Here is a 27,485-nt window from a genome sequence, read left to right as displayed (position 1 = left end):
ACTCTCATTAATGAGACTTTATTTTTTTGTTTTGGACGGGTTTTTTAACAAATGAGAGTACAATGGTCCACATGAAAAATGGCCAAAAACAAGTATCGTTTCATAGTCACCTTCACATACCAGCACAGTTCTAATGAGTTGAGAGGTTTTCTACATTTAGAAGTGGAAAGACAGACCTCTAGTGGTTTAACGATCATACAGCAGGGTAGCTGGTGAAGCTTTCAAAGAGTTATGTATGGCTTGTAAAACATTTTTGAAATGTAATCTTAGATCTTGGTCATTGATGAACTCAATTCCTTCTTTTCTTTTTTTTCTACAAGTATCTGTGTACTCAAGCAACTGCTCTGTTAGCAGAAACATAAATGTGAACATGAATAAAGTATTGTGAATCCAGCTCTGATAAATGCACATTATTGTGTGTTTTAAATCTGCTGAGGAAACCAGGAGTCCTAGTTAGAGGATGTGATGTTTGGACAAAGCATTCCACAGAGAAGTGGAATTTTTACAGAAACATGGCAAATAAGCGTCACAGAGCCCACACATTTGCACCATCACTGCTCTCATTCACATAGCTCTGTGGTTATTTCCACCTGCTTCTGCGGCCTAGCTATACACACAGATTTGTAAAAAGATCCATCAGTGGGTGTCTCCCTGCTCCTTATGCTGCCTCGAGTCCATGCTGACTCATGTGGTGTGGCTTGCATCGGGGTTTTCCAGAGTAACAAGAGAAGTTGCAGGACAACTGCGTCTTTGTCCTTTAGGCGCACAAACAGACTGCCTACAGACTACTCTCAATGACAGAAAAACACTTTTAAATGAAGAAGATAAGCATGAGTTGCTAAGAGGAGTCTGCTGATGCTCATGTCTTGCTGAATTTAATGCTGGGTGTGCTTCCTTAGGTGAACACGTGTGGGTGGATGTTTGTGTGCACATGTCTCAGGCTCACAGTCCTCATTAGTCCGGAACAAAAGATGTCCTGACTCTGGCAGACTTGTAATAGGCAGTGCATGTGTGTGTGTGTATGTGGATGCAGCTGAGGTGTGTATATTTTCCAGAGGCTGTAACAGAAAGATTACAGCACGGCTGGAAACACATGGAGCTTGGAAATGAACAGTGTATTTCTAAAATAAACTGCAACTCACTTATTCTTTCATTTTAGTATCAACAGACTTGATGCAAATACGTCAGTGTGGAACACAAAGTGTGTTGAAAATGATCAATTTCAGTGACAGAGAGTCAAGAAAATGTATTTATTTTACAATTGTAATACTGTCCATGTTTTCCAAAAATACATTGAATCCAAGGTGCAACAAAAATGAACAAAATACTTATTCTTCATGTTCAGCTTCAGAGTGACGTAACAAAACATTTTGAAGTAAGTCGTCTTATTAAAAAACATGACTGTAATGACTTGTGCTTCACAAATATCATAAAACAATGCCTTAAGTAGAAGATACCAAGGCACAAAGGGTAAAAATATTCAAGTTCCACGATTTCTGTTAAAAAAAAAAAAAAAAAAAGCTATTTTTTCCTTGTACAAAGTCTTTGCACTGACCTCTAACAATAAAATCTGGACCGATATGAAAAAAATTGTCCATAATTATGCCATCAGATTCCAAAGCTTTGTGTGCAAAAAGCTCATGAAGACTTTAAGGTTATGTATGACTCCTGTCCTCTGATCCATGGCTTCTCTATCCATCCCATGATCCTGTGCAGCAGAGAAGAATCCGGTGATCTCTTCCCTCCTCTGATTGGTTCACACGCAGGAAGAAGGGAGGCTGGGGAAAGAGAAGATTTTTTAAATATCCAGCAGTTATTTGACGTTTTCAACTTGGAGGCAGCCGATGATGCTCTACAAAGTGTGGTGACTTATTTTACACTGTTACCACAGCTACTAAGTTAATTTAAGCGCTAGACTATTGCAGCTCTCTCAAGGAAGCGTCGCTGTGGATTCCTGAACTGTGAGCTCATAGTTCAGACTCACACACAGTTCATTTGAGCTTTCAGTTTTAGTAAAGGACTCCTCGGATGTGACTAGAAAAGGATGAAAAGCTGAAAATGTCATGGGACATTTAGATCTTGTCATCCCAAATTTCCATATGATTTCATGAAATAAATAAAAGTGTTGGTGTGTGTGTGTGCGTGTGTGTGTCTGTGTTTAAAATGACTCCACTGCCTGGTGAGGCGGAGGCAGGCAGATGTTATTTTGAAGGCTCACATTGCACTGTAATTATGTCCTGGAGTGAGAGTGGTTCGTGTCCTCAGAATACTGAGGTACAGTGAAGGCAGATAGTACAGAGGATCTGAGATTACTGTGACTCACTGGAACATCTAAACACTGAAGGGGTATTTTTGAATAAGTACCCCTTATATACTTATGAATAACTGTCAGCATGGGCGTCAGCGTTAAGACAAGTCCACCTCATCTCCAAATGTTTTCTTTCCATCCATTTAAAGTACCAGCTTGGCACAACCAGTGGAACCATTTTTCTTACACAAAAGGTCTGTAAAATCAGTTACTGCAGATCTGGAAACCTTTTTTTTCTGGTAAAACTCTTCATTAAAAAGAAAAAAAAAGACAACAGTTTAAGGTATTTTGTGGTTTGTTTGTTTTTTTTGGTCAGGTGGTTTTCTCACTGCTTCAGTCTCACCAATAAAAGCTAAATACATTAAAACATCCTCAAACCTGTAATGATGAAGACTTACCGTCAAATCAGAGCTCCTCATCCTCCCCGGTGCTGCCCAGATGTGTAGCGGACAGGTACCGGTTCCTCCCAGTCTGCACAGCTTGCAGGTTCTTATGGCGCACCAGTGCCAAAGCAATCTCCGCGTTCCAGGCTGTGCCGTCCTGTGGACACCGAAAGTCAATCTCCTTCCCTGTAGCCATAACTACGGTGAAATACACCAGCCCTCGCTTGTACTCCACACAATCCACCGTAGCCATGCGCTCGAAGCGGAGCTCCTTGGTTTTGGAGCTCCATGCCGAAACCAGAGCATCACCGCCGCTTTTGCAGTTGTGCAAGCGCAGCCCCTCTTCAGTGAGCACACAGCGCTTCTTCTTCCACAGCTGGAGAAGCCCACTGCTGCGTTTCTCCAGCAGCCCGTCTCTCATCACTTTGGCCGTGAAGGACATGGCTGGGCTGAGCCACAGTCGTTTGGAAAAATCCGAAAATGTAGTCTCCAGCAGAGGCGCGTCTCAGGACGAATCCATCAAATGCGCATTTGTGGCCGTGCGTCGGTTAGGACATTGAAGATAATATAGGATATGCTACAGATTATAAATCCAGCGAACAGGTAATGACAGCACAGAGGAGGCTGGTTACTGGTAGACTGGTCTGCTGGATATGTTTGGACATGCCCGGCTCCTCTGTGGACCTTCTCTCCTTTTCAGGCTGCACTCCGCCTCCTCGTTATGACGGCAGGAGACCGCCTGCTTATGAAATTCCCTGCTTGCTTGGGAGTGCTTGTGTATTTTTTTTTCCCTGTAACGCGCATACACGAGTCAGAGAGATATGAATCACTTGGGTTTGATGGCGCTTAGTTGTTAATGGCACAGGTGGCCACTTTACTGAGGTGGCATCACATGTGCTGTGACTGTAAAACTAAGGACGGACTTTAAAAAGAAAGAAAAAAGTGACGGTTGCTTAATCGTGTTTCTCGTGGGGGTGGGAATGTGAGAGGAAGGCTAAAGGTTGGATGAAGAGTTCAAATGTTGCAATTAAAAAAAAATCTCTAGAGTACAGGACAGAAGTGTTTTGTTGAGGACATTTTTTCACTGAAAAATTGGCATGCCTCTTTGCGCAGTTCTTGTTCTAATATGCAGTAGCCTACAAGGCAAAAAGTCTCAACACACCCAGAGCATTTTTAATAAAAAAAGAAGTGTCCTTTGACTAGTTCTGCGTTATTTTACATGCCTCATATTTATCATACTCAAAGAAGTAATAGTGGCAACGTACATTTTTAGGCTACATATGATGCATAATCTCTCTTTTGTGATCTCGACAGTGTGAGGTGTGTGTGTCACTGCAATATTATGACAGGAATGGATGCAATGTACATGTGTCATTTCTTGAACTTAGAGTCAACCAAGCTCCTTCCAGATTTACACGAAACTTAGCTATCTGATCTGTAGAAGAAAAAAGTAACTGAAGCCATCCTTTTTTTTTTTTTAAATTATTTTATTTATTCGTTTTACATCCGGAATGCGTGCTGACAACAAGGCGCATTTATTGTAATACATAACTTGAAGTAACCTGAAACACACACACACACACACACACACACACACACACACACACACACACACACACACACACACACACACACACACACACACACACACACATATATATATATATATATGTGTGTGTGTGTGTGTATATATATATATATATTAGCCTGTATTGAATACAGTAGCAAGTAGCAAGTAATATAACTTAAGTAATTTATTCGTGGGCAATGGTATAATGTCTGTGTTATGGCTGTACATACACTGTTCATAAAGGCAGCTGTGAGTGAGGCGCGTGCATCAGGTGGACGCAGGCTGCCCTCTACAGGACGAAGAGAGCAGTGCAGTTATCTGGAGACCTGCTGCCACGGTGGACTTTACTGGGTGTGCGCCAAGGCCCCAGCTCCCAGTCCGTACCCAAACCCCTTGGGGCCAAAGTTTTTGCCATAACAACCTGTATGAAACAAAGGTAATGTTATAAAACTTCAGTTTTAGCGTTAGTGACTGATAGCTGCTTAGCTAGCTACAGAGGATCTGCAGAACCATGAGACGCAGGCCTTCAGGATACAAACATGGATGACTGTTTAAAAAAAAGAAAGAAGAAAGCTGACATCCCGCAATGATTCACACGGGAATAATATGTTACTGATACATTGAGCAATATACAGGTTTTTGAGGTAACAAACGGGCAAATGTGGCCTGTGCAAGTCTGACGTTGTTCCTCGGTGTGAACTCATTGGAAATGGGTTGCTGGCTCAGCACAACTACACTTTTAAGAAATTAAAATCTCCTTCAAAGACCAATGTTTTTTGTGTGTGTGTGTGTGTGTGTGTGTGTGTGTGTGTGTGGAGAAAGGTAGCCTAATCTAGAAATGCTAAAATGATTTACTTTGTTTCTTATTCATGGTCTTGTATGTACACCTTTGAAAGTTTGCATTAAAAAACTGTTTCAATGCTCCGATGAAGCTGACCAAGCTGACTCAAACTAATGAAACACTCAAGTTAGTATTAGCTAGTTTGTTTAGAATGGTGGAAATAGCTCATAATGAATTTTATAAATGTAACAAAGAGTGGCAGGTTAATTGACGCTCGTTAATAAGCGGGTGCAGCTACAGCAATCTTTCCGTTCCAGAAAAATGCAGCTTATTCACGAGTGCAGCAGTTGAAGGACTGTATTAGTAAAAGATAGCGTATGACTGTTCCTCTTTTTGGGTTACTTTTCTTTTTTGTCAAGTCTGTGTGCGTTCATAAAACAAGTGAGTATTTAAGTTTGTTAGCTGACCTGTTTTAATGTTGTAATTATTCGGCCTGATATTGCTATTGTTGCAGCATGCAAAGCATGGCCCTGGTCCGGGACGTAGTTATTTACTTATTTATCTTTATTGTATTTATTATCTCTTTGTTTGATACTGTATGATGTAGAAGTATTAACCTGGATATGTTTGTTTCTGTTCTTAGAGTGGTTGTGAAGTGCTCTAACAGCTAAATATGTATAGATAACATTTTACTGTGTATTATTGTGTATTGTGTATGTCTGTTGCAGAAAACCACACACACTTACAAGTCAACCTAAACAATTATTTCCATGTTTAAAGTAATAACCCAGACCAAGAAGGAACTTGTCATCCTGTTGCATTCTGACAGATGCCCCCTGGTGGCCACAATTAAATTAGTAAAGTGCAACATCCTAACCAGCCAACAAAACAATAAATGTTCAGTAACGTTATAAATGTTTAATATTTATCTCCGTTATTAAATTCCCCCAACAACAAAATATGTTTAATGAATTGGATTAACTGGCAGTAGGAGATGGATGCTCTAGCATGACAAAAAACAATAAGTAAACAATGGATATAGGCTATAAGGAGTAAGAAATGCTCTGCTCTTAAATAGTGCTTTTTTTTCTTTTTTTTTTTTTTTAGCACACAACTTTTTTTTTTGTTTTTTTTTTAATTTTTAAAAATTTTTATTTTATTCATATTGGAGAGCCTGGCGGATCAGGATGTGGTGGTTTGTGTTCTCTTTGGTTCCTGGTTTCCTATTTTAGTGTGTAGATTTCTTGGTTTAGTTCCCTGATGTCTCGTTTCCTGTTTTGCTTTCCTGTTCATTAGCTCACCTGGACTCATTAGTTAAGTCCGATCTGTGTCTTGTTCTGTTTGTGTGTGTATATACACGGCTTGGTTTCTGTTTTTAGTTGTGGGCTCATTGTGTGTGTTAGACCATGTTTCCCTGGTGAGTGCTGCCTTCAGTTTATTCTGTGATTAAAACCTCTAAGTTCTGCATCTCTGGCTCCCTTTTCCTGCATTTGTGTCCGCACCTCTACCACTATTTATGTAACTGGTGGTCAAACTGCCCACCTTGAACTTGGTTGGCATCTGCTTCAACTGCCCAGCTTCCTTGTCTAATTCAGGCTAAGCAGATATTTTTCATCTAATTCTAGTAAATATTTGCACTGATGACCTTTTCTAAATTCAACATACTGCCAGCATTTTAAGTGCCTTTTTGTGAATGTGATGTTTAGGATGCTTTGTGTTGTCATATATGTATCAACTAGATCAAAGGTTTAAAGTTATAGCAAATACTAACATGAATAATAGCCACACAAACATACAGTAATTTAAATGTATCTCTTCAAACATCTATGAAAATCATATGAAATAACTTTGACTGATTACAATTGATAAGTGTCAGAAAATGAGCAGTCCATCATTCTTAAGGGACATTTTATTATTGCTGATTAGCTGTAAAGTGGAAAAGATTATTACAAAGATGTATAATTGTACATCTGGCAGCACAGGTGATGCTGCAGTGGCTTCCTGTTAGGTAGCTCACTTCTTTGGAAGGAAGAAAAGCTGTGAGTTAAAATTAGTTTAAACATTATAAATAATGGTGACTATGACCTTTATCATGAAATAAGGAATGGTTCACTTTACAAACACATCTGTCAACAAGAAAAACGAAACGAAAAAAAAAAACCTCCCCCAATTTGAACATTTTAGCAAAGAAACTCAGTTGATTCGGTGCATGCTTGGGTTTATTTCTTTGTCATTGGGCAAGAACTGTCTTCATCTTCAGACTCCTAAAAGAATTGCACCAAAACAGGCTGATGTTTGGATCTGATCTTTGTACTTTCCACCAGAAAGCCCTACTGCTGTTTTATTGTTGCTGTATCCCTCTTGGCTGCTTCCCCTTACAGTTATTTCCTTTATCTTCTAATCTTTTTTTGGGAGAGGCATCCTGTTTTTGCCTGCATTGTTATGTTGTGAGTTGTTCATCATTTCCCATAACACACTCAGTCTTATTCTGTTATAACTCAGGCTTTGATGCATTCAGATTATTGACAAGCTGCCACTATCATTATAGCAGTTTTACATATAAAAGATGAATATTTGTTTTCAGACTGTATTCGGTTTCTCTCTCTCTCCCGTGAAGGCAAAGAGGTTTTACCTTTGCAGTAGATTTCTCCGTCCTTATCAGCTAGTGTGGTTGACTCAAGGCTCTTCCCACATGTAGCACAGGTAAAGCATCCAATCTTATGCCAGGCCTGAGAAAACACGGATCAATCGTTTTAAAAGGGATGCGTTTATGCACGCACAGTTTTCCGAGTGTATAAATGAGATTTGCTTACACTCCCTGCACCGATCACTTTCTCAGCAGCATAGACGGCCTTGCCACAGCGAGGGCACTTGTCTGATCCCCCAAATTTCTGCGCCAGCTTTGAGGGGTTTGGGTTGTTGGTGGGACGATGCAGGACGGGTCTTATGAGGAAAGAAGGAACAAACATGAATAAAGAATCTTAATGACAGAAAGAAACAAATCAAGTTCTCAAATCAAGATACTCACGCTTCCTGTGTAATACCCAGAGACTCTCCTTTGTCCATGCTCAGTGTCCCTGCTCCTTGACCATAGCCGTACCCTTTTGGGCCATACTTTTTGCCATAGCATGCCTTGCAGTAAACTTCTTCCATATGAACAGCGACAGTTGTGCTGTCCAAGTTCTTCCCACATACCACTGCACAAAAACACACACAAATATGTATTCTCTTTTGCATATTTGTGTACATGTTGTTGAGCACATTCAGATGTTTAAGCTTTAAAAAGCTTCCTTTTATGGCTCAGCTCTGTTTGAGAAACATGTTCTCACTGAAATTCCTTCGCAGGAATGTGTGATTACAAAGCGGAAACACAGATATCTTCTCCCAGAATGCCTTGAACTTGACTGTTTTTTATAAAGTAAGGGGCAAAAAGAGATTTATTTGACCTCAGTGAGATTTTCTTTTAAAGGAGATGCACACTTTATTAAATCTTTGGGATTTTTATGAGAATAATTCCCTTCAATGTTATAAACAGGTCGCTTAAAATCCTAAAGAGTGTGCACTGCAAGTAGTCAGTGTCATGTTTTATAATCTGTGCTCTGTTTGTTATTCAAATTTGTAGACTTTCTTTTTAAAGATCATTTTGTACTGTTTGCACCTTTAGGTACACGGTGTGAGAATTACCAGTATCCAGTGATAAAGATGGGCATAGAAATGACTTGAAATGCTTAACTCTTTCTATTGGACTGTGGCTGTCACTGGCCACAACTTTTTTCTGGCTTAAGGCCCATTTTCACCAGTATATGCGATGTGAATCCAACTAAATATACTTAGAAAGTCACCTTTGTTTCGGGTGTCATAAATGCACAAACATATTCTGATTCTAATCAAACAAATCAGTCAGTTATCTAGGAAACATAGATGTTAATCTGTTTCATGTCACCCAAATACAGGAAGCAGACTACAAGGCAAATTCTTTATGGAGTCAGCGTATGGCATTGTGGATAAATAAAACCAAAACATAAGCACATCGGGGCCATTAGGAGGCTCTGGACTGGAGAATTTGCTTGCGGTCAGACAAGGAATTTTGTAAATGTAATGGTAGAAATATGATCAACCCTAGACCACTAGAATCTGATGCAGCTCCATATTTAGCTAGTATGTGGGAGAGACAGAAGTTGTCCAGCATTAGCCCTTTAACACCCAATACTTTGTGCACCCACAGCAAGAAATGTAGTTATAAATGGCTCTTTCTGTTGGAAGAAAAGATGTTAATTATTTTTGTAAAGTATTTAGATACCAAAAGAAAGACAATTTTTGATGGTCTATTTAAATGTCATTAACCTATCATTAAGCTTTTTTTCCCTAACAATTGTTACACACTACACTTTTAAGCAGTGGAAATTTGGTACAAGTAATTCCACTTGTGTTCACTGGATGCACAAACAGGAAATAAAACTCATGGCTCCTTCCTGATTTCCACTGTTATCAGCATATCCTTATAAACGGTCATACAAATACCTAGATGACGACAGAAATGAGCTGAAAGAATTCTCTACTTTGTTTAATATTTTATTGACTAAACATTTTAGGTTTACTTTGTGAGCGATAATTTTACAGTGGGTTAAAGTACAGACGAAAAGGTAGATTTACCAAACCAGAGTTACTGGCAAGGAAGTGAAGCTTCTTGACACATTTAATTGATCCTAGCAGAGATCGGAAATCTTCAGATTCCAGTCAGATCAAATTAACACAAACTCGGATGTCTTCAAAAGAAAAAGACCCAGTAATCCAAGTTGCATTGCAGTCCATACCCAACAACTACATGTTCCTGTACTTTACCTCAAGCTTTTTCTACCAAGGCTTTTTTTAAATAAACAAATTAGAGTCCACATTATGTTTTTGTGTGTTTGTGCTTGTCTCAACGAATGTCATCAACATCAAAAGGTCTACTCACTGCACAGGAAGCAGGACCTGTGGAAGCTCCGTCCATCACAGAGAACCTCCTCAGCAAAGTAAACTGTCTTCGAACAGCGGCCACACTTGTTTCCTCCTCCTAAAGGCATCCTGGGAACGCATGCAACATCAATACAAACATAAACCCACACTGGATAGAAGTGTAAGAGATTTAATTTCTGGACAAAAAATGTATAACCTCAGTAAGATATCAATAACATCTCGGAGAGAAAGGATTTTTTCACCTAGAAATGTAGAGGTCTTTAAAAAACTACAAAAGTAATCATTCAGTTGACAAAAATTCCTTTATATGTCATCAAGCAAACCCAAATACAGTCTTGTTTTGTAGAAACACTTAAATATTTAAATTTGATCGGCTATAATTGTGGCTTTGTTCAGGCTGTAATTTAGTTCCTGCCACTTCTCTGTGGCATTTGATAGAAATAGGCTTTAAATTGAAGGAACTTCTATTTATGTTTGAGGGTTAACTGAAGATGAAAATTGTTCTTTTGGCAAACTTGATTTAGCCAAAATGGAAATAATGGAAAAGTTTGGTTTTGGGAAGAATTTAAAGGTTGGTAGGATGTAAAAAACGTGCCTGTTTTTCTACCCTATGTGTTTCACAGCATGACCCTCCCTGTCCAGTTTGTTTCCACTTCCACATTCCTGACTGTATAAACCCTCCCACTTCCCTGTCCATGGCTTACACCTTCTCCTTTCACTTTAAATCACTTCTAGACTAGACTGTATGACTCTGATATGGTTCCTTTTCTCAAAGGGCATGACAGAAGTCCAGAAGGGGACCGCGGCAGCCCAAAAGTCATCTTATTTCATCTTAGCAGTGCAGAGCATGAAAGTGTGAGCACACTTCCTATCACTCCTGGACATGTTTCCTGTTTTTTTAAAGCAAGTCATTACAGTATCAGAATGACACGCTTGCATAGAAACAGTCTCTGTTTAAAAATACACAACATTTCCAAGTTAATCCGCTATCTGACTGCTGTTCATTTCAAATCTTCGTCTGGACCTTCCAGCAGTGTAAGACACAACTCAAGCTTTATGGGGTTTGTTAACAGAATGGCAGTTATGACTAAAACTGGTTATAGTGGCAAGAAGTCAAAGTTTTCTCAGAACATTTGTTGTTGTTTATGTCTACCATTCCAGCAGTGCTACAATTGAGAAAGTGATCTTTGCTTTAATCACTTATTTCTGTCTTTTGGCTTTTGGACTCTAAGTCTGGTTTAGTGGCAAATTTTACTTTGAAACAAGTCATGCTTGGCCACATAGGTCTGATCTGAAAAGAAAATCAGAGGAATGGTGGTCAAGAAGAGACAAGTTAAAGATTTGAAAAGTGAAAGGTCTTTCTTTCAACTGTTTTGTACTTTACTATCCACCATCTGAAGAACTGTAATTTGAGTTGACAGTTGTGAAAACAGAGCGCCAGCAAAGGCAGACATGTTAGGAATGTTTCTCACCAGTCAGTGACAAAAAAAAAACCAAACTCTCCACCAACTTGGAAAAACTGACTGTTTGAGGTCTAACTTTGCAGCAGTTTTGGAGGCGAGTCCATCCCCAAAGGAGAAGGAAAAAGGCTGAAAGCCTGGAAATGGAATGAAAGTAATAACTTGAAATGAACTAATTAGCTGTCTCAGGACCAAGTCCACACATCAGGTGAACAATGCGGCAAATTTCTTTTATGTCAGTGCAGTGATTCAGCATGTTTAGACGTTTGCGTGCACAGATAGGTATTTAAGATAAAACAAGGATGGAAGTGAGCGGCGTGAATGCTTAAAAATCAGGAAGTCTGTGAATCAGATGTGGCTGCATGTCACATCCTGTCAGTTACTGCAGATCAAAGTTTAAGTTTCTCACTGTTTTCAACATGTGTCTAACAGTGGGCTAATGGGAATTTTTAATGTTAATACATGACGGCTCAGATTAATCTAAAATGAAATGTATTGTAAATGCTTTTTCTGTCATATATCAGCAGAGCAGGAAATTAAAGCTAGTTGCAAACAAAAAACAGGAAGCCAAACAATGTGAACATGACTTACCTGTAGATGGTAGCTGCTGTTGTTCAGTGATGATGGCCAGATGGAAGTTTGATCCCCAGACTGGAACAGCTTCAGTGCAGCACCAGGGTGTGCTCAGGAAACCAGCAATCTAAAGTTACATGACGTAACAGCACTTTAAATTAGTGAAACATTGAGAGAAACTTTTCAAGTCTATTGACTTTTCGCAGTGATAAAATACTTCAGAAGCATGTTGGTATGTGCCCCTATGCTCTTACGCTGCTCCAGAGACGCTGACAGGGAGGAGACTTTGTTTTTGCAGCTCCAGTGTGCAAGCTCGGTGCCTGTTGAGGAAAAGGGAGTTTCTGACTGACACGCCAACTTAGTGAAAGTAAGAGGGGTGGCGTCAGGAGCTAGAATTTGCACAATGTCTGACGTTTGCAGCAACTCTGCAAGTTTTTCAGCCATTCTAGACTCGGACCTTTGCATAGTTTTTCATGTCCAAAAAAAGTTTAATAATGTTTGAGAAATCTAGATCAGGTTCACAGGATTTTCTTTATTAATAAATAACAATCTGATATTGTTTAGATTTCGTCAAACAGCATAAAGAGTTGAAGTGTTTAGTTGAATGTTTGCTGCATGTTTTGACTAGCTAACTCTGCCACACTGTTCATCTCTGTTCAGAGATTAACCTTTAATGTATAAATAATCTGAAACCCTTGGTGGGAAGTTTTCCCCTCTTACACAACAAGATGAAATTTCAAAATAATTCAGCTTTATTGCCACAACGTTAACGGACATTTAGGCACTTGCCATTAAAGGTCGCTCAAATATGTTTAATGAATGAGAAAAAAGGATGAGGAATAAACTGGAGCTCCTTGCTAAAGCAGAGAGAAAGCAAGCAAGAGGATCAGTGACTTCTGCTTCCATCTTGTACTTTTGCCACCATAGTTTGGCCTCTCTGAGTACCGAATCATACTGATAACATGTCTGTGCTTTGTGACAATTAGTGCCACTTCACAACAATGCCCGCTCAGGGCACTATACAGACACATCAGTTTTAGCCAGTTGATAATGAAAAGCCTAGTTAAGGAAAACCAACAGACTGCATCCAATCTTGACAGTTTGTTGTTAAGTGTAGACTCAGTAATTTAGCTTTTCATGACTACTATTTGTGTCATGGTGGTGATTTGAGATAACTGTTTTTTTTTTTGTTTTTTTACAATATCCTTGTTATTAATGATATAAATATGAACAGAAACTGTTGGGTGAAACAAAATATAAATGTTATGATGTTTTTTGTGTTGTTTGCAGAAACAAGATTTGGATTTACATCTCTTCCTTGAATGAGATTTATTTTTGTGGACTTGGTTGATGGTATGGAGGAATATGCTCTGATATGTATAAAGATGAGATGATGTCTTTAGATTATTTTAAGCATAATTAAGTTTATATTAAAACTGAAAATCAACAAGTTTATAGCTTTTTACGGCACTCAGTTTCCTATCCGACTTGTACATTTATTTTGTAGTTAATGTTGTTGTAAGTCTCCCCAAGATGAAGCAGATATTTGTCCACTTTATTATCTTTATTAGGACCAACTGCGGTACCAGCACAGCCAAAAACAACCCACAGCTCAGCGTTTCACATATTTCCGATACTGTCCCAAAATGCCAACAAAACACTGAAGCCTGGGGACATGTGTCTCCTGGAAATGCAAAAAGCATTATACACAATTCTTTCTGGACTCTGTTGGGGATGATATGATACCTGGGAAGCAATAATATAATTAACAAAGCACAGGAGCATCTTTCTCTCTTTAAAATATATTGGGAAATAAAAATGATATAGAAAACCTTTGTAAAAACATGGCACAATTTTATATCAACCAATCACAAGGGTCCTCATTTCTTTTACTGCAGAGGAACAAAATCAGAAGGACTTTGACATTACAGTCTGCAAGAGGAGATGTTTTTCAGACAGCTATTTCCTGTTGGTGGCATTTGAAGCTGGCAGATTGTTTGACAGGCTGAGCTGATGAATTGATTTTTTTTAATTTCCCCATAGACTGGAATAAATTGTAACAAAAAGCTAATTTTCCTTCCACAGTGTGTATAGAATAAATGAATTGATATCAGTTTTATAAGACATGTGACAGATGCAAGCTGAACTAATTCTTGTTGTGCTGACCTCAGTTCAACTGAACAGTGTTTTTAGTGTGACATATGTCGAGGTCAGAGCAGTCTCACATTGTTACAGGATTTAATGAACATCCATATAGTGTAAATAACAGCTGTGCAAAGTCTGATTAAACTGCAGCGCTGTAAGGAGGAGTTGCCGAGCTTTCAGCTTAATATGGAGAAAAATGGCCTTGTGTTATACTTCATCTAAAACTGAAAGCTTAAGGTGTTTCAGTTATAGATTGATGATCAACCACAAATTAGATAAAGATTTTATTTTCATAAAAAAATATTGAATATGCAAAGCAGTTCATATAAGCTGTCTTAGACAGTAATAACAACAGAACACACACACACACCTCTCCAACAGCCTGTCTTTGATAGATGTCAACATGAATGATAATCTTCCTCAATAAATAATAACCAGACAGGATCTTTAGTCTCATGTCAGGGACTCTGTGAAAATTTCATGATAATTTTAGTCAAATTTATCTATAACTATAGAAAACTGGTTAACTTTACGGTGCCCCTGTTTTAGAGTCTGGAAATTAAGTCAGCTATGCAGCTCCAGGTGGATCACAGCAACCATCACAACAACATATGTCTTAAATGACTTTTTCTGACTCAGTACTATACAAATAAAACTAAATTCAGCAAACTTTCAACCTCTTCATTATCACAGTTGGGACTGAAATGAAAGTAACTCTAAGAAAAGTGTATTCTGTGTGTAGTGTATTCTGTAAAAAAAAAAAAAAAAAAAAGAATTATAACTGTTATTAGATGATTAAAACCTTATATTTCATTATTATTTGAGTATTAGTTTTGTTTTATCATTCATGGTGCATTTTAACAACAAATATTTCATAAAGTAGTGTGTTTTAATAATACACTCCATATTTTAATGAGTCTAACCATATTAGTTATGTTAGCTTTATTTGTCAACTCTCAGAACCATGAACATCAGCAGGTCTGAGTGTTGAATCTTTAATACTTCTTCTTCTCTTATGATTTACATCTTCTGTGTTGTCATTTATGTCTAATCATAGTTTTAGTTAGCTTCACCTCTGGTTGGTACTATTTTGATGGGGCACGCTGACACCCTCTACTGGTAACAGTACTGTCAAGACAGTTCCAGTTCCAACACAAGCCCTGGATGTTGGTGGTCTTCACTTTGACTGGAGCTCTCTGGTTAGACAGTTTATGTTTTCACAGAGAACTACTCATTTATTCTAAACTCAAATAATCTGATTTGTTTGTTTACCTTTGTGTGTTTTTGTCTGAACATAATGATGCTGATCTAAGTGACGCTGCATCTGAGGCCAAATGTTCCAGACAGTCACCATGTTGGACTCAACTCCCCCCCCTCCTTTCCATCCCTCCATATGCCCCTCAGGGTGACAGTGACACAAGTGTCCCATTGTCAAAACAGCGTCTGTCAGGGTCTGTCTCTCAGGGGGGAGGACATGCCTTGAGGGACATTTGAAGATTAGCTATGACATTAACCCTCTCGCCTCTCAATACACACACACACACACACACTCATTACACACGCTTGCACACTACTACCCATAATCCTCTGTTACAAGTCACTTCCCGTTTTCATGAAACACTGAGACAAAGCAACAGATCATGTGAGAATGTGTTTTGGTTGTGGGGGCTTTCAGAGTGTATCATATGTTCAAATCCTTTGTTGGAAGCTGAAGAAGGACAGAGGAGCAGCCGCGTTGTTCATGTTTGGAGGTGAGCAATGAAGTTATTCTATTCAGCATGCAGACATACAGTATATGTCTTCATGAGAAGTACAGAGGGAGGGTTATGTATATAGTTTGCATGTTTGGGGGGAGGTGCTGTGCCTTGTGGGCAGCATACTGTGTTCTTATGCATCATGGTTGGTTGAGCAGTTTATGTTTCATTGTGCTATTTCTCTGTTATATATGCATCTCTCTGGTGGAGTCCTGCAGATCAACTCAGTGTCTGATCATTAAGGGATCTGCCAAAAAGCTCTCAGTCCAAACTTTACTGCAACATCAGTGCTGCCAAGAGCTTGATAGTTTAGCAAGCAAAAAAAAAAAAAACAAACAAAAAAAAAACTGTTTTGATTTCCAGAAATCGCAATTAATTTTGTAACTAAAGCTGCTGAACGCCCAGGTCTGAATTGAACATTAGAGGCATAGTTAAGGGATTGGATTCTGTTGTGTTTCAGATTTATCATTAAATATGCAGCGCTGTTCCTAACAGTGCTGTACCAAACTGTAAGCCAGCACAGCAGAAATATGAGAAGAAAGATAAAACAAAGATGCAGGGAAAGACACAAATTTGGCTTGGCAGGGACCAGAAAGAGAAACACTGTGAATACAGCAAAATAATAATGGGTGATGATGACTGGTAGCCAAAACGGAAAACATGAGAAGAGTTTATTGTAAAGTGCTTCCCTAAATGGTGAAATCTTTACCTTTTAACAGGATCAGATACTTTCACAGGACTGACAACTCATGATCTCTTTTCTACTTTTAGTGAGGACAATTTTGACAAGTGAGTCACTGTATGGTTTTAAAAATCCCAGGATGTCACTTTTCCTCCCTTCTCTTTCTGTGCCCAGCTTCTCATCTCTGTTGTATCTATTTTTTTTATTTTTTTTTTACACACCGCTTCCACCCCCACCGTTTTTCATTAGAAGAGTGGGTCAGATTAGAGGAGTGATGGATGGATGGATGGGCAGTTCCTCCCTCTAGATGTGTGTCTCTTTCAGATGCACCGCTACAAGAGCACACATAGACAATAGATGACTGTGTGTGATTACCAGATTGTATGCAATTATAATCAGCAGATGTAACCTAAATGTAATTTTGTTTTGTTTTTTGTTTTTTTTTAACCTGCTTGTTCTGCTAACCAATTAGATCTTGAAAGCCAGATGATGGGTTCAGGCATTTTACATTTACAACTACATCTGTTTTAATTACCATGTGCTGCTCACACTATTGAAGTAGCAAGGGGTTTAATGCACACAAACACACACACACACACACACACACACACACACACACACACACACACACACACACACACACACAAATTACCCTCATCCAGCTAATGGACCAGCCTGTCTTTGCTAGCTGGGATCATATTTCAGCAGTGAGGAGGGAGCCCAGCCAACAGGTCCATTACTCAGAAAGAGATAGAGATTGTGACGAGGGGAGAAAAAGGAAAGAGAGGTGGGGATAGAGCTGCAGGCGTACTGCGGCAGCAGTAGAGCGGCATGACGTGTTAGAGGGGTGAGATGACGAACAGAGACACACACTCACATGTATACAAGTCAGTTTTGCAAAAGTCGGCAGAGACGGGGATTGAGCCAAGCGCTCAGCAGCATACAGACTGGTGGCAAACTCACTCGCTGCTTTGTATACTGGTTCAAAGAGAGGGTGAGTGAAGCCTTGTGTTCACCCGGCTAGTTGATATTTTACATCTCTTGTCTTTTTCATAGTCAGTTTCAGCATTGTGCAGATTCCCTTGTTTACAGGTAGTTAAAGGCTGTCCTTAATCATGCAGTTTTTGACAGTGGTCATATTGTGTGTCATTGGGATGATGGTACAGTGAAAGCAGATGAGCACAAGGAAAGGCGCAGCTTAACTGGGAGGAAAACTGGGGGATTGTAGTATCGTAGTATTTTACGACCTAGGTGACACAATCAGTCTGAGTCAGCATGATAGGAGCTGCAGGTTTCGGTTTAGCATGCATAGTATGTTTACTGTAGCATAAGTTAACTCAGCTGACTGTGTCAGATGATGTGGAGAAGAATACAGGTTTATATACACCTGGTTATAGTCTATCCTGTTTACCTTTTGGGTGCATGTGTTCACCTACTCACCTAGCATCTATAATAAGTTCATGCCAACATGTGCAAACACCTTTTTTCCACAGCAGGCAGAGGTGATTCACATTTAGGGGAAATATTGAAAGGCTGAACTCTTAAGGTTACTTTGTTAGAAACATTATAATGAAAATCTTCATACAACTGTGTTCAGTGGTTATTGCCCTGTGGGCAACGTACGACGCTTTGTGACACATTGTAACAAAGATTACAACGCTTGAAAGTCTGGAAGTGCATGGTTTTAGATGATACACTGTATATATTTTGTGTTGGGACAATTTTATTTGAGTGTGTGTCATTGTGGGTCACAGTAGACTAAATAATTTTCCATTTGGGTCATTGACTCATGATGAAATAAACAGACTTCGCCTGATTGCTCAAAAAGACATTTACATGTGCATGAAACAATGTTTTTTGCCGCCAGAAGATGAGAACATTGATTTTACCAACGAAAGTGACTTTGAAAATGAGTCACATCCATACGGGCGCCCCTGATTGGCTGAATCTATCGTTCTTGTTTGTCACAGCTTCCTGTCTTGGAGAATGGAGAGGTGCTTTGAACCAATGAGAGAGCAGCAGTGAGGATGCAACTGTGATCCAGGAAAAAACAGCCCATTGTTGCTTGGACGTCGGAGAAGTGTGACCTCCCTCCTGCTGGATCTTCCTGCTCAGCCCAACGGCACACTGAAGAACCGGGTACCCCACTGACACGTAAGTTACGGATGTGAGACCATGGCTCTCATTCATTTAACCATAAGACTTTTATTAGCTCCAGATATTTCTATCATTAATGTATGGTAATTTTAGTAGAAGAAAGCTGTGTTTCCAGGAATTCTTTTAGCACATTTTAGTTCTTGGACACAAGTGACTACCGCCTCATATTTCTATATCTGAGACTGCACTTTATTGCAGTTATCACAGTTGCTGCTATGTGATGATAATTACATTTATTAAATGTAGTGTCCAGACTGGGTGACACACACACAGGCACTGCTAATGTCCTTCAGATCTCAGACAGAGAGGCCTGTGTTACCACCTCATGTATTGATTTTGTGATGAGTCAGAGGGTGTTCATCACAAGGGTGAGCGTATGTGTTTGTGGGAAAGGGTATACATGTCTCTTTGATCAGGCATACAGTAACTTAGTTCAGCCAGACTTTGTCATGGGACAGAGGAGCTAAAACAGTGTAATGTTATTATCTAGTTGAAAGCTAACATTCAGCACTGGCTGTCATGCTGTCCTGCTTTTTGCCTCCTGAAAGAGGGTAGGCTGCACACCTGACAATACTGTTTCTTGACAGATATGGAATATGTTTTTTTGTCAGATAATCTGAGTCATATCATAGTTATTTCAGTTCAAACCCATTAAAAAATAGGAGACGTATGGTGAAGGATAAAGTGGGGGTCTTGATAGTGCAGTTGCACACAACATCCAGCAGGTGTCAGCATCATCCAGGCAAAATGACACAATGCAGACAATACACTCAATTAGAGCGCTTTTTTTTTTTTTTTTTTTTTTTTTTTTTTTTTTTTTACCAAGCTTGCTTCCCTAAGTGTTATCTAAAATACTAATCTAAGATGATTTACTGCCAGAAGTTTTCCTGTCCGTACATTTTAAAGCTATAATCAGACATAAGACTAAACGGTAATGTTTTGTCATGAAGTATAATGAACTGGCATCCATGTTTTAGTTTGTAATCACAATGTAAAAATAAACATCCATTTATTTATTTATTTATTGGTTGGTTAGTTTTTGCAGTGGTACTTTAACTTAAAATTTAAAACATCTTCAGATTTGCAAAGAATTTGTTTATTTTCATTTTGCTAACCGCCTGTATGATAAAGTTTCAAGTGTTACTTCTGTACAGCGAAACATTAAAATCCCAAAAATTATAAAATGAGTTCATGCAATAAAATCTACCAACATCCCAGACTTAAAGCTGTTCTGTGAAACTGATGTGGTGATAAATAGGACAAATACTGGACACATTTAGAGAATGAAACCAGATACTTGCAACATAGATCACTTTTCAGTAAATAAACATATGAAAGGGAATTTTAAGGGGAAATCTGATGATGATCACAAGTCAGCATCACTTTGTGTTTCAACGATTTAGTTCTGCAAAATAATCACATGCAGTTAGATTAGTGACAGACAGTAAAACAACAAAAACAACTATAACTATTGTGCTTATGTAACAGGATGATAACTAATTATGACATGGCATGAAAAGATATTAGTAAGATGTTTATTACATCTGGGAAGGAACTGCAACTTAGATTAATTAAACAATTTTATACTTGTTGGTTCAAGTCAACGGAGCAATGTTGTGTCTCTGCTACCTTTTTTTAAAAATCTGTTTTTATCGCACATACATTTAGACATCATCAGCAGCAGCTAAGACCCCGCATGTTTATTGGGCTGTTGTTGTAACACTATGACCCCCAGCATATCCCCAGGGACAGGCTCATTTCCATACTGATAGACACAGGGCCGGACCACACCTGTGCGCTTGAAAATCCTTGCAGGACCTTTGTTAGTCAGGGAGAAATTCTGATGCTGGCCTTCCCACAAGAAAATGCAAGAAGTAAAGAGAAAAAACAGAGATGGGGGTTTATAGGAAGGAAGGTAAGGAGGTGGTAGGTAGTAGGAGAAGGAAAATGGATGATCACATCAGTCTCTGTTTACCTTCTACGGTACTTAATTTCTGTACTGTTGACACTGACATCAGTCATCACTGATAGACCACGAGTCCAGAATATCTACATTTTCTTTTTCAGTATGCCGGATATCATCAGTATGTGGAAAGAAAGTCTCCTAACAAGACAGTAAAAAGGTTCTTCTAGGCTTTGATTTAAGTCTTTGAGATGGAGTTGTCAGCCTTTCTCTGCAGGGGACTGCTGGAGTAGCAGTATGCACGGAAGTCTGTGTATTTGTGTGATTCATGTGATACAGGGTTCAGTGCTGCATCTAAATGCTGTCACTTACATTTTATCCTTGTGACTTTAACAGATTAATTTGATTAGTCTTTACTTTAAGCAAGAAAGCTTCACAAAAAGTCTTCTGACTGCTAATTTTCTTACATTACAAAATGAACATTAAATTTATGTCTGCTTTTGTGTTTGTAAATAATCGTAAATGTTGTAAGTAAAAATGACATGGTCATCAGATGCATGTGTTTGTATTTGAAGCATGCATACAGTTCACAGTGCAAACGTTGAATTTATCAGAAAAACCTTGTAGACTATGTGGAAAAGAGATGAGTAAAATCAATGTTTTGCTACCTCATTTGGTTCTGTCATTTTGTGTAATCTCTGGAGTAACACTACTCATTCATAAATGTACAGGTATACATGTTTTACATTTTGTTTAACATAAATATGAGTGTACTGAATCGACTCTGAGATACACATAAAAATTTATCACAAAAAAATTGTAGAGTTCAAATCTGTAAAAAAATAAAATAAAATAAGATAACACAACTGAACCAACAACATGTCAATATAAACTTTTCCCACAAAAACTTTATTTATAAACACCATAAGCTGAATTAAAAAGCTTTCATGGTTTAAATTAAGTCAGATTTGACAGAATATTGTGTGATGCCATAAAGTAAAGGACAACCTAGAAAATCTGTTTTTACTATGATTATTCCTATTTTACACACACTTGCCGTTCCCCCCCTCTTCCTCCTCCCTCTGCCCTGCCTTTCCTCTTACACCATAACTTCCCGCCTTCTTTCCATCCAGCATATCTGCATAAAGCTGTTAAATTTAGTTAAATCACATTAAACAGTTCCGTGGATCAGCCTGAACTTTCACAGCAGGGCACAAGGACTCTAGTGGATTGCAATATTTGTGGCTGTCAAAGCAAATCAGGTGAGAATTATCCAGTAGCTTATCTAGAGATTTTACACAAAAAATGGTGTGATGGTGAAAGTGTAAGTGTGTCTATGCATTTGGTAAAGGAAAGTTATTTGAAAACATAATTGTGTAAAAGGAGTTTAGAGACTTTGCTGCGAGTGTATGTGTTTATGCAAAGCTGTTTTGGTGTTTCAGCAGACAAATTTTATTTCCCAGGCGTTGCATGTCAGCACTGAAAATAAGTCCAACTCGTGGTTTGCCATGACTCAGTGTCTCATACATGCTGGCTTCACAGAACATAGCTCTGTGTAAGGAAAAGCAAATTCTTGTCTGATCAGATTCTTCTCTAGTAGAAGTTTAACATACTGTGATGAAAGGCCTAATGGGTAACCAAACTTTTGTGGGAGGACTTTATGGCTAATGGTCCATACTCCTGCTATGGGAATGCCTTGAAAGTGAAAGTCTCATTTTGACTGTTGTATCCTTCTCTGTGTAACTCTTAATTTAGGGCAGAATGAGTGGGGGAGTCAATGTCAAGTCAGGCCCCCGTGGGGCTTCCTCATCAGGAATCCCCCTTCCATGCAGCCTGATGCCCACCTCTCCAAAACCAGATCCTCGCCGCCGGGCTAGTGACCTGCACAAGCCCTCGACATCAACCCCTAAGCAAACACCGACACACACACCTTCGCATTCTCCTTTACTTTGTCCACGAAACTCGAGCATCCCTGGGCTTTCCTCGAGGGGCTTTGTGAGAGACACTAGACTGAAAGGTCAGATTTTCCAGCGGACAGGAGATCTCACTGTGTCTCAGGTATCCCGCTCTGCCTACAGCAGCCCAATGACCCAGCGCAGAGTACCACCACCACCACACTCCAAAGACACACTGGATCTGAGCAAACCTGCTGCTACTCACATCCCTTCACAGTTCCCACATGATGGTAATTATAATAGAGGTACCTTCACCAATAAGAACCAAGCATGGGAAACCAGCAACCTGCGTCCACCTCCCAATTTTAGGAGAGGAGGCATTTCCAACACTGTAGCCCAAAAAGCTAAAGATACCATACCAACAAGGGCAGGAAGGCCTCCGGAAAACCATCTACCTCAGTCCTCTATGGTCAGCAACAGTAACATTTACCCAACAGTTCTCCAGTCATGCAATGAACAAGCCATTAGAACTAGCAATGACTCTGCCAGCCAATCAGACGAGGAGATGGGGACTCCTGAGGACAGCAGTCCAGCCTCTTCTCCTGATCCTCTGGCCCTGCCATTAATTACATTCACCACACCTTTTATTTCCAGTATTAAAACACAGGATCAGAAGCCACACATGGAGGCTACAGACATGTGTGTACCGAAAGTCAACATGGCGACTGTGGCTCCCTTCAGTTACAGGTAACCACCAAAACAATTTATCAACACTTCTGTCATGAGTCTCATTTAAGTGGCCTCATTTTAGTTATTATAAGTTTTTCCTCATACCTTATCTTGACCTCCTTAATAACAAATACAATCACTGTATTCCAACCAAATGACCAAAGACCAGCCCCAGAGGCCTGTCTAATTGTGTGTGCCATAGAGAAATATTTATGTGTATGTATAAACACACAGTAGGAGTTTTCTGGAGCAGAGCTGAAGTGCCCTTTTGTTCGGCTCTAGGTTTACTCTGTTGTAGTGTTTTTTCTTATTTGCAGTTTTATGATGTAGGATAGAAATAAAAACTGACGGGATGAGGATGTGTGCGTGGGCGATTCTGTTGGGCTGTTGGGTGATTCCTGTTTTTTACCACAAAGAGTTGCCAAATGAGAAAATATGACAAATGTGTGCTTAAAATACCTTAAGAAATATAAATTGTCGGTACCTTTTTCTCATGATAGAATTACTCTTTGCGATTTGGCTACTGTGATTTACTTTTATGTTAATTATTCTCCAAGCTCAAGTCCCTTACACACAATACACAAAAGTGCAAGCATTTGATTAGAATCATCATTATTGAAGGGGTTTGCATGTGCAGTAACAGGTTTTTTGATGGTTTTGTTTTGACAGGCTGCAGACACAAGAGAGGGCTTTTTCATTGGATGAACTGAGTGAATGCTCATCCGGATCCATAGAAGTCTGCTGTGATGACCTCCTATCAGGTTAGATACTCTCATTACTGAAAAGAAAATACTTGACTTGTAGTTTTAGTAAAATAAAATAAAACAAAAAAAAGAAATAATAAAAAACAAAGTTGATTTCCTAACATCTGCTTAAGTAGCAGGGCACCAAACCATGAACCCTCGTGGCAGGTACAGATGATGCCCAATTTATGGCAGCCAGACGTGTTTATTGCAACAGTCATAAATGGCGTCAGACAGGACATGCCAGCGGCTGACCTCTGGCATGTCTCAAGGAACCTGAATAGAGTCACTAAAGACGAGGGGACAAACATTCTTTGTCTTAATATATGTTTGTCATGCTGCTACTCATCAGGCCTCAAGAGCCTGATGTCTGAAGTTAGGAGGTGCAATTTTGTGAGTGTGTGAGTCACTCTGGGTATCTGCTGAATATGTTGCCTCCTGATTATGAAGAAGACATGCCAACGCGAAGGACATTGAAAGTGGTGGAAGTGGTGATGTGAGTCAGTGACGGGATTAAATGGGACATTTCCAACTCTCTTCTTGGCAATATCATGTGAACATTCATATGAGCTTTATCCAAGTGCGGTGGTGAATTTTGAATCCTTATTTATCTTATGCTTTCTGACTCTCTTAGATTTTCTTTTGAGCTAAAATCATCCCATAATGACACTTCCCTGTTTTGCAATCCCATAGTTTTTGAATAACATAGCCTGTGTCACTTCAGGAATGTGTACATGCTAGTGACAAAAGATTTAATGAACATTTCTTTCTAAAATAGCATGTCTTGTTCAGTGGGTGACTGCTTATCTTTAAAATACACTGCTTAGAGTTAATGTACATTAATTGGAGCAGTCTTTCCAAGCTCATACACACAGGATAGGCTATTTTTAAAGTGAATAAAAAAACAAACAGAAAAATTGTATTATTGAGTGCAATGAACCATGATTTGAAAATTGCAATTGGATTAAAGTTTAGATTTCCACTTTTAATGTTCCAATTACATGGTGATTAAAACTATGAGCCATGACTCCTTATAAACTCAATCACCAGTTTTAGAGATAATGTTTTAGAGGAATCTATCTGAATAGATTTTGATTGAGCTAACTTTTTCAGCCTTTGGGTCCAAAAGAACAGGAAATTCAGAGTGAGGATGGCAAAACAAAATCACAGTTCAGATGTACATTTAAATAAGTGGAAGTTATAAGAAAACTGTTTTTATTTCCCTCAAGAAGTTTTATTGCCAATTACAATTTGGTTTCACCTGGAATACTTACAATAACCAAATGATTTTGTCTTGACTTTAGGTTTAGCTGCCTGCTGTCTGTTGGCAAATACCTACAAGAATAGACCAGTTAGCAATTAAAATGTTTATAAAGCCCTTTCTGAGGTTTTAACCAGCTGGTTAGGGATGGGGGATGGGAAATGGTGGTGGACTGGTCCCAGTTTTTATAGATCTCTGGGTGCCTTGGGGCTATCATTGTAGCCTTGTAATTGGTCCTTAGCAGGCGTTAGAAACAGAACCAAAGTGTCTTGACTCTTCTGAAGCTGTATTTACATGGAGGGTGGGCTGACACTGTAATCACTGTAATTTAGGGAGCGGAGGAAGGGAGGGAACGTGGGTGGAAAGTAAAGTTTGAAGGCAAGCAGGAGGGAAAGAGTGAAAGGGGTGAATATGAAAAGAGGAGTCACTGAGTTGATGGAATTAGTTTTGATGAAAAGATAATAATAAAAAAATCACTACCTCAAATCTTTTGACTCTTCCTGATGACAATTAGCTCAATTTTGATGTGATTTGTTAATAAGTTGTAATAATCATATACTTATATGTTCAAAAATCTATTTTTTCCATATGCTTGGATTCATATATTCAATCAGGGGTAATACAGCCAGCCCCTTAGGTCTTCTATCTGAATCCATAAAGAAAACCTGAACACTTAATGTGATTGTGGCACCATGTGGTCTTTCAATTAGACACCAGACCTACTGACCTTGCCACTCTCCAGAGAGAGTATACCTTAGCATGTGTGTGTATGTGTGCTAATGTTCATATGTGTGACAGCATACAGATGGTATTTGAAAGATAAATGTGACGTAGATTGTGTATCGTTTTTCATCTTTCAAGGAGGCATGACCTGAAAGTCCCTGCAGACACTGTCTGCCAGATATTTCTCTTGCACACACACACACATCAACAAATACACACCATCATGACGACTACAGACATAATGAAGAGCATCATTTGTTCAAAATATTCTAAATTCTTATTTAGATACTTTCACATTTCTAAGCAATGTAATATTACACTATAATTAGTAAAACCATGCGTTTATGTTTCTTTTATTCTATGTTGAGGCCAGTGAAAATAGAATAAATGGTAATCTATTAAACATGAAGTACAAGCAGTATAATCAGGGACACCAGTTATATCCCTGTTTTTCTTGCTGATTTTACGAAGCCAGTTCTGCACAAGGTCACTTTAAAATAAGGAAGCCTTTGGTAATGAAGGAATTAAATCTGCTTGCTTTTTTTTTTTTTTTATAAATTGTATGCCTGTCATCCCTTTAATGCTCCTGAACATCTAGTAAATAGCATTTTGACTCCAACTGCATCAACTCTTAGACAGTGTGTAATCCTCTTTGGTCAATCTAATCAGGGGACACGTATGCCGAGTTGGCATTGGACAATGATGAGAGGTTGTAATAGCTTTAGGAAGATGATCAACCATAAGAATAGCAAGATTATTCTCTTGCTAGGAATTATGCTGTAATCCCTGTTCCTGGTTTGATGTTTTATCCCACTCTTTACTTGACCTAAGCTTCGTATGGAAAAGTGGCAAACTTGACAGAATCTACAGAAAATGAGAAAATAACACAAATGCACATGCATATGTGGATGAACACACAAGACCCAACACATAGAAGGTCCTCTTCTATTCATCTGACAATGTACATAGACCCCACCGCCACATCCTACTTTCTTCTTCTCTCCCTTTCTCCATCTCACTCCCCCCCAGGGACATTTGTTCACAATGTAGGAGGCACAGAGTAATCTAGAACTGCATGACAAAGCAGGAGGTTACAGGGAAGAAAAATGCAGGGAGAGGGGTGAATTGATGAATGGGTGAATAATTACACACTCAAGATACTTCTTGACCTCCTGGGTGACTGCTAACCAAGGGAGTCCAGTTAAACCAATCGTGTGTGTAACCCCTTTATGTGGGATAACACATATACACATACACACGAATAAAGTCACAAAGACATCTATCTGTCAAATTAATAACCCACGAAGAAACACATTTTGACTTGTCAGGATTCCAACATGTAATGTAGGTTCTAGGATACATCTTTGAATTTCTATTCAAATCTTTTTGAACATTGCACTTCTACCACAGTAGGATTTCTTCCATAAACAAAAACACACACTTAAAATATAAACCTACA

General features: G+C 38.9%; 3 protein-coding genes across 3 annotated transcripts in view; 1 reads left to right on the top strand and 2 right to left on the bottom strand.

Moving 5' to 3' along the window:
• Window positions 1–1,229: 1,229 nt before the first annotated feature.
• phlda3 (pleckstrin homology-like domain, family A, member 3) lies at window positions 1,230–3,334 on the bottom strand. Its single transcript, XM_079238950.1, has 2 exons — window positions 2,707–3,334; window positions 1,230–1,778 (listed from the first exon to the last, which is right to left on the bottom strand). Exon 1 carries the CDS (start codon window positions 3,131–3,133, stop codon window positions 2,714–2,716), a length of 420 nt encoding a protein of 139 aa, XP_079095076.1. The 5' UTR covers window positions 3,134–3,334; the 3' UTR covers window positions 1,230–1,778; window positions 2,707–2,713.
• Window positions 3,335–4,461: 1,127 nt separating this feature from the next.
• On the bottom strand, window positions 4,462–12,361 carry csrp1a (cysteine and glycine-rich protein 1a). The gene is made up of 7 exons (XM_079238947.1): window positions 12,289–12,361; window positions 12,053–12,161; window positions 10,000–10,109; window positions 8,071–8,239; window positions 7,856–7,985; window positions 7,675–7,771; window positions 4,462–4,682 (listed from the first exon to the last, which is right to left on the bottom strand). The coding sequence occupies exons 3-7, from the start codon at window positions 10,106–10,108 to the stop codon at window positions 4,606–4,608; spliced, it is 582 nt and encodes a 193-aa protein (XP_079095073.1). The 5' UTR covers window position 10,109; window positions 12,053–12,161; window positions 12,289–12,361; the 3' UTR covers window positions 4,462–4,605.
• A 10,075-nt stretch (window positions 12,362–22,436) lies between these two features.
• nav1a (neuron navigator 1a) overlaps window positions 22,437–27,485 on the top strand; it is a gene marked incomplete at its 5' end in the record, with an annotated part of 73,460 nt that continues 68,411 nt past the window's right edge. The window contains 2 exon segments of the mRNA XM_079238703.1: window positions 22,437–23,317; window positions 23,969–24,060. Of these exon segments, the coding sequence (XP_079094829.1) occupies window positions 22,437–23,317; window positions 23,969–24,060 (973 nt within the window).

The sequence above is a fragment of the Telmatherina bonti genome, assembly GCF_933228915.1.
Source record: "Telmatherina bonti genome assembly, chromosome: 4".
Classification (NCBI taxonomy): Eukaryota; Metazoa; Chordata; class Actinopteri; order Atheriniformes; family Telmatherinidae; genus Telmatherina; species Telmatherina bonti.
Note: the sequence above shows the minus strand (reverse complement) of the source record. Positions and strands in the feature narration are given on the sequence as shown.